The 12,158-nt window shown below is 48.0% G+C and overlaps 1 protein-coding gene across 1 annotated transcript in view; it reads left to right on the top strand.

The window, feature by feature from the left end:
* TULP4 (TUB like protein 4) overlaps positions 1 to 10,892 on the top strand; it is a 209,456-nt gene extending 198,564 nt beyond the window's left edge. The window contains exons 14-15 of the mRNA XM_032485260.1: positions 1,895 to 4,416; positions 6,066 to 10,892. Of these exons, the coding sequence (XP_032341151.1) occupies positions 1,895 to 4,416; positions 6,066 to 6,182 (2,639 nt within the window). The 3' untranslated portion in view covers positions 6,183 to 10,892. The remainder of the gene's footprint in view (positions 1 to 1,894; positions 4,417 to 6,065) is intronic.
* Positions 10,893 to 12,158: the final 1,266 nt, after the last annotated feature.

Genomic DNA, 12,158 nt, shown 5'->3' on the forward strand with positions numbered 1-12,158 from the left:
GAAAGTCTGGTACAAGGTTTTAAAATCCCAGTTTATAAATTTTGAAATATCTACATTTAATCTTAATTTTTAAGTGCTTTCTAATAAGGGATCCAATTTGGATTAATAGAGTAGAATGACTTCTAACTAGTCTGCCAGTTATTTGTCTTTAACTTTTCTCAAAAAAGTCTACCTGCAACTTTATAAATATAGAGATTCCTCTACTTATATCCAAGCAAGGTTCTGAAAGTCTCTGGTTTCTGAGCCGAAGGAATCCTTCCTGGGCTACTGACTTCTCCTGTACCTGGTCATTCTCCAACCCAGGGGCTCTGGTCCTTGCCGTGGGTGGCAGGGACACTCTTCCCAACTCAGGCCCCAGATGCAAGGAGTTGTTCCCCTTCTCTCAGGTCTTTACCTGTAAAATCAGTGTCTTTCTGAGAACCTCTGGTTCTCTGACGGTGTACCTCTCCTCATGGTGGGAGCAGAGGTTCCGGGCTCACGCAGTCCTGATGGGTGGGGTCTTGCAACCGCATTAACCTGTGTTTTGGAGAAGCTGCACACACTTGAGCTTATAGCCCGTGTCCTGCTAGTTCACAACCTCGGATCTAGGAGTCTCTTTTACACTTCGTCCTTATTGCCCTCCATGTTCTTCCAGAACGGTACTGATGGAGCTGTCTCTGATGCTCAGCTGCTGTTGGGACTGTGACTCCCAGTGAGAGGAGGGGACGTTTTGTCTCAGGGCTTAACACTTAATGCTGGTGACAAAGAGACTCTCCTTTAGCAGGAACGACACCTGCCATCAGTATTCCTACAGAGGAGAGAACATCTGGAAGTGAGATCTGAACAGGAACAGTAGAAGACTTGAGACAGGGCCAGGATTTGTGCAGCTGGGAGGCAGTTACATCTCACAGAGGCCCCCAGGGAAGGGGGAGAGTCTGTTGTGGGCACCAAGGGTAGGCTTAGCTTTTGATGAACATGCTGACTTCATTCTGCAGTTCTGGGAAAGCTCAGCCAGCCCCTGCAGTTAGCCTGTTAAATTCTGTTCCCTGCTCAGGTACGGGTTGCCGCACAGCGCTTAGGCCCGGGTGAGCCAGCTTGCCAGGGCTCGGTGGTCACATTAGACGGGGCAGTTCAAACAGTGGCCCTGAGTGCCTGCCTGTGGTCTACAGATCATCACTCAAGTGCATGCTCTATTAAATCCCTGCTATGTACAAACAGGATATATTTACAGAGTTTATTCAAGTGTGGCCTACCTTACATACCATTTAAATGCTAGAAAGCAGATAAATTAGAAAATAATCCTTTCATATGTAGATTTGATAGAGGATTCTTTTCTTTGTTTTCTCTGCTACATTTCACATGGTTCTATTTATAGAAATTTAATTTATGTACAGATTGTAGATACACATCTGCTGCATGACACTTCCCACACTAAGCAGTCCCAGACCCTGGATAAACTCAGAAACCTAGGCAATGAGTCCTTAGTGGAGTTTCATGCTGTACCATCGCCCTCTTCTTGTGTAAAAGGGTGGGCTGTTTTATGAACATGATGAGTAAAAAGCATCACTAAGCAATTTGCCATGTTGCCATCCAGGTACATGATAGCAAATTCAGAAGGTTCAGAGGTATTTATTTGAAAAGCCCTGGCAATGCCCATGGCTTATGGACAACTGCGGGCTGCCCTGAAGAACCCATCAGGATTGCCTGTGTGCCCTTCTAGAAACATTAGAGAAGTTTTGTATAACCTGTGTGAACTGTCCAGATTTCCCTAAACAAACATGTCTTCTTCTATGGCGACTGCCTTTTGTATGCAGAAGGTCTGGATGAGTTGTACTGAGTTGTGTTGTACTGCTTATTCTGATGCAGTTTCCTGGCACTGTTTTGTAAGCAGTTCATTTTTCTAATTTCCCTTCAGTGACAGGAGCATCTGGTGTGCCTGAGAACAACCCACCTTGTACTGTGAACATCCCTATCGCGCCCATCCACAGCTCGGCTCAAGCTATGTCTCCCACGCAGAGCATCGGACTGGTGCAGTCCCTGCTGGCCAACCAGAATGTGCAGCTGGACGTCCTGACCAATCAGACCACAGCCGTGGGGACAGCTGAGCACGGAAGTGACAGTGCTGCCCAATACCCAGTGTCCAACCGCTATTCCAACCCTGGACAGGTGATCTTTGGAGGTGTGGAGATGAGCCGCATCGTCCCGAACCCCCCTCCGCTGTCCCTGCCCCCGCCGACACAGGGGGCCATCCAGCTGTCCGTGGTGGACCATGGGGACCGAGACCACGAGCACATGCAGAAGCCAGCCAAGGCCCTGCGGCCGGTGCCACAGCTGGCCACCGAGGGAGACGCAGTGGTGTTCAGTGCTTCCCAGGAGGTCCAAGTGGCGAAGATGAACCCCCCACCCCCCTACCCAGGAACCATCCCCGCCGCCCCCACCACAGCCGCGCCGCCGCCCCCGCTGCCGCCTCCGCAGCCCCCGGTGGACGTGTGCTTGAAGAAGGGCGACTTCTCGCTATACCCCACTGCGGCGGCGCACTACCAGACGCCCCTGGGCTACGAGCGCATCACCACCTTCGACAGCAGCGGCAACGTGGAGGAGGTGTGCCGGCCTCGGACGCGGATGCTCTGCTCCCAGAACACCTACACGCTCCCCGGCCCCGGCAGCTCGGCCACCCTGAGGCTCACCGCCACCGAGAAGAAGGTCCCGCAGCCCTGCACCAGCGCGACCCTGAACCGCCTGACGGTCCCGCGCTACTCCATCCCCACGGGGGACCCGCCCCCCTACCCCGACCTGGCCGGCCCGTTGCTGCCCGGCCGGGGCTCGGGGCAGAGGCCCGACAGCAGCCTCATCCACGCCACGCTGCGCAGGAACAACCGCGAGGCGGCGCTCAAGGCGGCCCAGCTGGTCGAGGCCCCGCGGCCGCCGCCGCACCCGCCCAAGCCCAAGGGCGTGGCGCAGTTCCCGGCGCGGCCCCCGCCCGCCCTGTACACCTGCAGCCAGTGCAGCGGCGCGGGCGGTGTTGGGGGCGCGGCGGGGCGGCCCGACCTGGGCGCGGGGGCGCAGCCGGCCGCCGGCCTGGCGCACGCGGCCAGCACCTCCCCGCTAACCTCGCAGTCCTCCTACAGCCTCCTGAGCCCGGCCGACGGCGCCCGCGAGCGCGCCGACTACGTCAACTCGGCCTTCACGGAGGACGAGGCCCTGGCCCAGCACTGTCAGGTCGAGAAGCCCCTGAGGCACCCCGCGCTGACCGAAGCGGCGGTGGCCGTAAAACGGCCGCCCCCGTACCAGTGGGACCCCGTGCTCGGGGAGGACGTTTGGGTTCCTCAGGAAAGGACAGCACAGACTTCGGTGCCCAACCCCCTGAAACTGCCCCCTCTGATGGTTGGTCAGAGCCACCACCTGGACGTGTCCCGAGTGCCCTTCGTCTCCCCCAAGTCTCCCGCCAGCCCGACTGCCACTTTCCAAACAGGCTATGGGATGGGAGTGCCGTATCCCGGAGGCTATAACACCACCCCTTTGCCAGGAGTGCAGGCTCCCTGCTCCCCGAAAGATGCCCTGTCCCCAGCACAGTTTGCACAACAGGAGTCCGCCGTGGTTCTTCAGCCGGCCTACCCGCCCAGCCTCTCCTACTGCGCCTTGCCCCCCATGTATCCAGGAAGCAGCGCCTGCTCGAGTTTACAGCTGCCACCTATCGCCTTGCACCCCTGGAATTCCTACAGCACGTGCCCGCCCGTGCAGAACCCCCAGGGCACCCTCCCCACCAAGGCACACTTGGTGGTGGAGAAGCCCCTCGTGTCCCCACCGCCCACTGACCTCCAAAGCCACCTGGGTACAGAGGTGATGGTGGAGACCGCAGACAACTTCCAGGAAGTCCTCTCCCTGACAGAGAGCCCAGTCCCCCAGCGGACAGAGAAGTTTGGGAAGAAGAGTCGGAAGCGGCTGGACAGCCGAGCAGAGGAGGGAAATGTTCAGGCCATCACCGAGGGCAAAGTGAAGAAGGAGGCTCGGACTTTGAGTGATTTTAATTCCCTGATCTCCAGCCCCCGTCTGGGGAGAGAGAAGAAGAAAGTGAAGAGTCAGAAAGACCAGCTGAAGTCGAAGAAGTTGAATAAGACAAACGAGTTCCAGGACAGCTCAGAGAGCGAGCCGGAGCTGTTCATCAGCGGGGATGAGCTGATGAACCAGAGCCAGGGCAGCAGGAAAGGCTGGAAGAGCAAGAGGAGCCTGAGGGCGGCCAGCGAGCTGGAGGAGTTCAAGTGCAGGAAGGCCAGTGAGAAGGAGGACGGGCGGCTGGGCAGTCAGGGCTTCGTGTATGTCATGGCCAATAAGCAGCCGCTCTGGAACGAGGCCACCCAGGTGTACCAGCTGGACTTTGGGGGGCGGGTGACCCAGGAGTCAGCAAAGAACTTCCAGATTGAGCTGGAGGGACGGCAGGTAAGAATCCTTGTCCCAGGGCATGGCCAGGGTGCGACTTTCTCCCCCGACCCGTCTCTGTGCTTTAGCCTTTGAGGAACATTTTTCAAAAGCCCAGATAGGAAACGTGGGAAACAGCTGATGTCTTCTAGGTAGGGCCAGCGGGGCTTGTAATTTTCGGCGTGCCTGTGGCTCTCTTTTATTTCTCTCCAAAGTAACGCATGTGCTGATTTTTTTAAAGCCAGGTGGTTCTACATGATCCATGAGGAAAAAAGCAGGCACCTGCCCTCTCCCCAAACCTGCTCTCCCAGAGGTTCTCTCTTCCAAGTCTGTTTGCTTTTTTCTGGCATTTGCCACCATGTTTGTAAAGAACGTGTTCCTACTTGTATTTATTGATTTTCCAGTTTGGGGCGTCGTATACTGACTTCTTCCTGAGGAACGTGAGGGTTCATTTTCTTTACACTAATGCCCCCAGCACATGTGAACTGTCCCTTCCCCCTTTTCTTAGGTAAATCGACAGTCCTTCATTGTGCCACTAAATATGATCTACATCTGCATCACATATTGTGGTCTAATGACATTTCTTTTTTTATTGTATGGGTTTTTTACCCTAGACATAATAATTATCCAGCTTTTGTTTGCTTATTTCTCCGTATATCTATTACCAAGTCATTCCCTGAGTCTCTGGCAGAATGTAGACCTCTTGGTGCACTTAAGCACTCGGGGTAGTTTGTCAGTTCTTCCTGCCCCATCCTGGAATTGTCGCTGCAGTCCTGCTGCGTAACTGTTGTTCTGGGACCACCCGTCTCCACTGTCCTGGAAGTCCCTTCACTGCTCGTATTTAAGTCTCATGGTCATTAATTCACTCAACAAATATTTACTGAACAGCTGCTATATGCCTGGCAATCCTCTGGGCCAGGAGTTGGCAAATTATGGCCCACAGGTAGGCCCATCTGCCCCCTCTTTTGATAAATAAAGTTTTCTTGGAACACAGCCACACCCATCCACTTAAGTATCGTCTTTGCTGCTTTCGCCCTGCAGCAGCAGTTAAGTAATTATGGCAAAGTCCATGTGACCAACAAAGTCTAAAATGTTTATTAAGAGAGTTTGTGAACCGCCTGTTCTAAGTGCTGGAATTAAGAGCACTGAGGAAAACAGAGGAAGGTCCCTGTCCTCATGGAGTTTGCAAAAATGGAAGAAAGACCATAAACAATTAAGTATGCGTAACGTCATGAGAATAACATAACACAGTGTGGTCATTGTAGGCTCTGGGGTGACGGACAGAGGAGAGCAGCTCAGGAGGGGATGAGGGGAGCTCTGCAGGTCCCTTGCTGAGCAGTGATGTCTCACAATTACAAGTATGTCTCTCTCAGCCTGTGGATTCTTTTTTTTCTACCTTTTCTTTCTCGTTCATGGAGAAACCACTTCCTTTGACCTGTGGGGCCTTCTGTTTTCTCTGAACTTTGCCCATGGTCTCCTGACTGCATTATTTGACGCGTTCCTTATCTTGTTATTTCCAACAAACTCAGAGTTAGGTTGAGAAGCTCAGCAGAGTCACTGTTGTTGGCAAAAATCTCACAGACGGTGGTGCTGTCTGCTTCTGTCGGGAGCCCGAGGGAGTTCTCCTTTAATGTCTCTGCTTCCCCGCCCCACCTCCCGCCCCGCCCCAGGTGATGCAGTTCGGAAGGATCGATGGCAGCGCGTACATTCTGGACTTCCAGTACCCGTTCTCAGCCGTGCAGGCCTTCGCGGTGGCCCTGGCCAACGTGACGCAGCGCCTCAAGTGAAGAGACCGCCGTCGGGACAAGAAAGAGGCGCAGAGCCTTCCCAGGGAGGTCTGATCGCAGACGCGGGGGGAGCCCGCACGGCCTGGTCCTGGGGGGCCGGAAGACAAGGGCACAACTGGAACCGTCTGTCAGGCCCGGGCGAGGGCACTGACTCTCCATTGTTTGTTTGGGTTTTTATTATCCTTTATTGTCTTTATTCTTTTTTTTTTTTTTTTTTTTTTTTTTGAAGGAAGCAAAATACAGGAGAGTGGAATTTGGAAGCAAAGGGTGCGAGGCACCTGGCGTTGTTTAGGAAGCGTGATCGCTGGGGGGCCGGGGGCTGCTGGGTGTGCTGTGTCAGCTGCGGGACAGGGGCCCTTCCGAAGGAAGGCAGACTGCCGCAGAGACTGCTGCTTCTAGGCTGGGACTGCGCGTCGTTTGCACTCTCCGCGATGTCTAGCTTTTATTATTCCTCCAACGTCACCACTAGTCTAAAAAAAGAATTAAAAAAAGAAAGAAAGAAACACAACCAAAAAATCCTGAAGGTACAAGTTCTCTTGGAGGGACATTTAATTCATGCATACTATGTTCGTCCTCCAGAGGGGACCTGATTAATGAGGGGTATTTTGGCAAATGCACTGTGTTTGACTAAGAAAAGTAGGCTTTCTATGGGGGTGCTATTACCAGGTGTAAATACGGTTTGCTCACGAGGACGTAGGGGAAAGGACGACGGGGCAGGAAGGCGCTCCTGCGCGTGCACACGTGGGTGGCTCGCGTAGCATCGCTTGAAGCAGTACAAGGGCCACGCTCCTCTTCCGAGGATGTTTACATTGAAGACTCCGCTAGTTTTGTAATATGTCAGAATTCCATTGGCTCAGTGATCATCCAGTCTGACCAACTTCGAGGGGGAAGGACCCCCGCGTGTGCTGGGGGCGGCGGTTTTCAGCGGCAGGGGTGGGTCACTGGTCACCCCCTGCTGAGAAGCGGTCTTTAGTCCCTCTCCGCTCTCCTTGTTTGATCTGGGAAACGTGGTAGCAGACGTTACCTTTCCCGTTAGATAACACCATTCTACACTTTCTAAAATTGCTGCAGATACTAATTTGAAGGCACTCCTTTTCTCTTTTCGGCTATATTAAAAATCCAGTTGACTATAAATGTTTTCCAACAGATTAGAAGTGTAGGAAAAAAATGTTAGGCGTTTGCCAGGATATGAAAAGACAGAGTTATAATCAACTCTTTGACAAGAGCCCCACAAGCTTCTCTACCAAAAAAAGAAAATTGTTTATTAACTGTACAGACTGTTTACTGAGGAGACAGACCACTGGGAGAACATGGTTTAAGTTGTAGTACTTAATGTAGTTTGTTAACTACTCTTGTTAATTGCAAAAATCCGCTGAGATTATCTCTTCCCACCTCCCTCTGATCCCACCTCCCCTTCCTCAGGGGACACGCTGGGCAATATTCAGCCCTGATAACAAGACCCAGTTCGTAGTTTTCCATTACCAATTTCTGCGATGTTATTTAGGGCAGTGGCACAGGAGCTGTCTGCTGGTTTAGGGCCCTGAATTTGGGTTTTGTTTAAAAACAAACAAGTAGAAGATACTGCAGAAAAGTATTTTCCAAGAAAAAAATTTTTTTTTAATCCTCTGTTTTAGTTTAAAAATTAGAAAAGAAACAGGCCCGGAGCAGGATGACATCACTCACCATTTTCTCCAGATCCTGAAGAGACACAGGTGAGGTTTTAAATATGGTGAAGGACATCTCCTAGCTAATACCAGAGTTTCCCAATTTATATTTTGAAATATTGAACCTGGTTCTTTGGTGGGTAAATTTTTCCATAAAGAATTTATCTGTGTATTCAGAGTTATATAATTCTTTTATATGAGTTTCTGTAGCTTAATATGATGTTTCAGTGCTGATTATTAGCTGTGCAATAATGGTTAGCCTATTTCTAGATGATTTAAATGCCATTCCCCTGTTTTATTGTCCAAGAGTTAATTATTTATCTTGCTTTAATAGTGTTTGTAGAAATTATTTTGTTACTATGTTCTGGTGAGTTATGCCCATTTTATTATTTATTTAGGAAAATAGTGTGTTTGTGTAACGACTTATTTGGTGGCAGGATATTTTGCTGCAAGAAATAAAGAGGATATGATAGAAGGTTTTTTTGCTGGACAATTTGTAACTTTTTCTAATTGGGAAAAATTCCTATTAATCTTTTAAAAGTAATTTTTTTTTGCATTTTATGATCTCAATTATATACAAAGGAGAATATTTCTTTGAGATAACATATTCTAAAATAATATTTCCCCTTCTGAAAATTTTATTTTTAATTTAAAGTAAAAGGTGATATGAAATGAGACTTACGAGAATGAGAGTAGCAAGGAAAGGAATTATTGCTGGTAAGTTTCAGTTTTTAAAGTTCTGATTGGCTTTTAAGATATAAAGACCACAAAAGGGTACATTAACTTTCTTAGTACGATCAAACATAGAGGAAAATCCTGGGAGTGAAAACTACAAATACGTGTGAAGAAAAAGTGAGTATTTGTAGCAAATAATTAAACTCACTAAGTTCCTAGCTCAGTCCCCAAAAGACCTTTTCCCCACATGGGGGCAGAGGCCTCCATCTTGGGTGTTCTGCATACACGGGAGTCCACCTCTGAATGGGAGGCAGCTGCCCAGCTTTGCCGCCATGGGCTGAAGGAGGAGGTAATCCCATGTGCCAGTCGGTCAGAAACAGGTGTCTGCAGCAGTTGTGATGCAGTGTCTTTTCAGCTAATGGTGATTTTTTTCACTTACTGTAATAATTGTTTTCATTCAGTCAGTCTCAATTCATTAAATACCACTAAAGTCAGTACTTTGAGGAGCAGAGTTCTACATACTTAACATTTATTAATATCAGTTTATGAATATTAAGATACTTTATTGAACCTCTAAGGTTAAAAACATTAGCCCATTGGTCAACTACATAAAGAATACATGCCTTTTTGAGGGAAGCAGTATATTAGCAAACATAAAAACCAATGTTAAATTTGGTTTAACCTCATCAAACCAGAGGCACAGCTTTGAGTATGGTGTACCCATTGAATGTATATCCTAAGAAAATCTGGTACCAAGAAAGCAGGAAAATGGCAGCGCTCTCATGGCAGTCTAAGCCAAAGCATCTGCAGTGTTTCTCATCCATGGCCGTTGCTTCCTTGCGGAGTATCCCACAAGGGCATGTGAAAACGTGTGATCATAGCAGAAAGTCAGGAGACCCCAGGACTGAGCCAGCTCTGCCACACAGTTGGAGGATGACCTTGGGCCTCCATTTGTCCATCTGTAAAATGAAAGGCCAGCCTGGACAATCTTCTAAACACCCGTCATGCCTCTTGAATGGCCTGAGGGCCTGAATTGTAACAGGTTCATCATTCCACTTTATAAACTTGGATGGTAGGTTTTTAAAACATTGCCCTTTGTAGAGAAATATTTCTTTTCCTATATTAATGAGCTACCTACTGAATGTAAACCAGTGTTTAAGATAATGTCTTTGGAAAGTTCACCTCTAGAAACAGATGTGTTTGGAATCATATTTGTTCTTATAAAATTATGCAAAAGCACTGATTCCAGGAAAGACAGAGGAGCCTCCCCATGAGTGTGGACACGGCACCCTGGAGAGCAGACCTAAATAAACACCACCACTTGCCCTACAGGCTGTAGAGTGGGTTGAAGAGAGAATAAAGGCATCTCTGCCTCGGCTGGCCTGCGTTCTTGAGTGTGCTTTGCAGTGTCCCACTGGCATAGTGTTCGGATTTCTTGAGAAGGAACCCACTGTGTCCTCGTGTGGACCATCTATCTTTTGGCCAAGTCAGTGGTTGTGAACAAAGTTAGTTGAGACGAAATGTGTCCAAAATGCTGTTTGAGTTCCTGGGATTTTGGAATAGCACACAACTCAAACTCTTCAACATTTGTGTATCTCCTTACCTCTGGCCAATGAAACTCTGAAGGGTTGTGGTTTCCATTTCTTTGGCTTTGTGCAATTTTCTTGTAACTTTTCTTGTACCTATATTTTCTCTTTACAAGTTCTTTTACGGGGAAGGGTTCGGGTTCTAAGACCACGTTGTTGATTGTAGATAAAAATTTTTTTCGTGTTGTAGAAAAGCATGGGTTATGTGTTTGACTGAAAAAGGCACTGTGTTATTTACCAAAGGGGTATCGTTTTTATGTTTGTTTATAAATGCATTATTTTATTACTGTAAATTTGGACATAATTTCTGAGTTTATTACTACTGGCATTTTCTTTTTCCTTTTTTTTTTCCCCCAAACTGTAAGTGCGTGACGCAGGTGCACAGGTCCCAGACCAAACCAGACCACCAGCATGTTCTTGTCCCCGCCTTGGGAGTGGCGTGCTGCTTTGGGCGCCTGAATTCCTCTCTCACTGGTTTGTTTGTTAGTTTTTTAACTCAGCATCCTTTGTTTTACTTTCCAAGCAAGATCTGTTGAGACTCCCTATTTGCATTCTAATGCGCTTACCCTTATTTGCCTCTCTTATTATGTATTTTGTGTATTAGATTGTGCAGGAGGTTTTCTAGAAGGCATTAGTGGTTTGCATTCAAAATGACGTGATTTGTCCAAATTATTTTGTCTTTATTATTGAGATGGACTAATCTTATTTTTCCCTTGATGATTTGAAGTTGTAAGAGTTGTCCAGCTATTGCTTAATAAAATTTTGCAGTTCAAAAAAAAAATCAATTACTTGTGTGCAGAATTCAGACGTGGTCTTGAGTCCGTTAAGAAGAAATCACCGCTCCCCACTGGCATGACCCATTGTCCAGATGCTTCTCCAGTCCCTGGGTTACTGCCAACCATTGCTTGACACCTGAGATCTTTGTCATCATTGCTCTTTCTGAGAGGTCAGAGATTGTATTGTCTTCTTGATGGGTTGGTTTGAGTTTGTGTTTATTTTTTCCTTGCTTTTTAAAAGAGGATCCAATTCAGGATGCCTCTGTCATAGCACCTACAAGATCAGAGATGCTAAGTACATTGGCACCTTCTTTGTTAATCTGTACCAAACTCAATAAAATCACCTTTTGAGCAGTTCCACTACAAGTGCTGATATAACTGTTCATCGTTGTTATTACTAGTGAGCCTTAGTGCGCCTCCTTGCTCTGCCCTAGGATTCCCTCTGACCATGGGAGGGAGGCAGGGGCTGGGAGCCACAGGAGGCTCAGCTGTAAACACTAGTTCCTATGCGTGTTTATAGAACTACCTACCCATTTTTATTTTTTAGGGATAAAAATAGGCATGTAGTCACTCAGGCTTTAGGAGAAAGAACCAAAACCACTGTCAACTCTAACAAATTCTGATCATTAATTAAGTTTTAAAATAGTCATTGGACTATAAACCTGTGCTTTAAATAGTACTAATCATACAAAGGTAACTAATCTGAATTTTGTATGAGAATCAAAGTATGTCTCATTTTATTATGAAAGTTTGTGAACTTCAAGTTAACATTCCTTGTAGCTTCCCCACTTAAACCAGGTGGCAAGGAGGCCTGACTGAAAACAAACCTTCCCCTCCCCTCCCCTCCCCAGATCAAGAGACCAGGACCCTAACAGCCAGGCTCTGTTGGTCTGCGCTCAGGACCGTGTGTGGGAGCAAGACTGCCTTCCACCAGCCCTGCCCCGTGGGCAGCTTTGGGGCCGTTCAGTGTGGGTTGGAGTCTCCAGAAGTGATTTATTTTTAAAGTAAGAAAACTTGGCAAGTCTCTTTCCTTCTATAAACTTATTTTGAAAAGGATGCATTCTGGTTTTTTTCTGGTGCTCAGTGTTCTTTTTCTGGTAGTGTTCGGAGAATAGGGAGTGAGCTTCGCTCTCATACCCTGACCCTAAAAACTCATTGCAGAAGAGAAATGACTGCCTCTTGGAGACTGCAGTGCAAGTTGTCAGGAACGCACAGCTAAATCTCCAGACTGCATTACAAAGTGGATACCTTTTGCCTTTCTTTCCTTTCTGAAGG

The sequence above is a fragment of the Camelus ferus genome, chromosome 8 (assembly GCF_009834535.1).
Source record: "Camelus ferus isolate YT-003-E chromosome 8, BCGSAC_Cfer_1.0, whole genome shotgun sequence".
Classification (NCBI taxonomy): Eukaryota; Metazoa; Chordata; class Mammalia; order Artiodactyla; family Camelidae; genus Camelus; species Camelus ferus.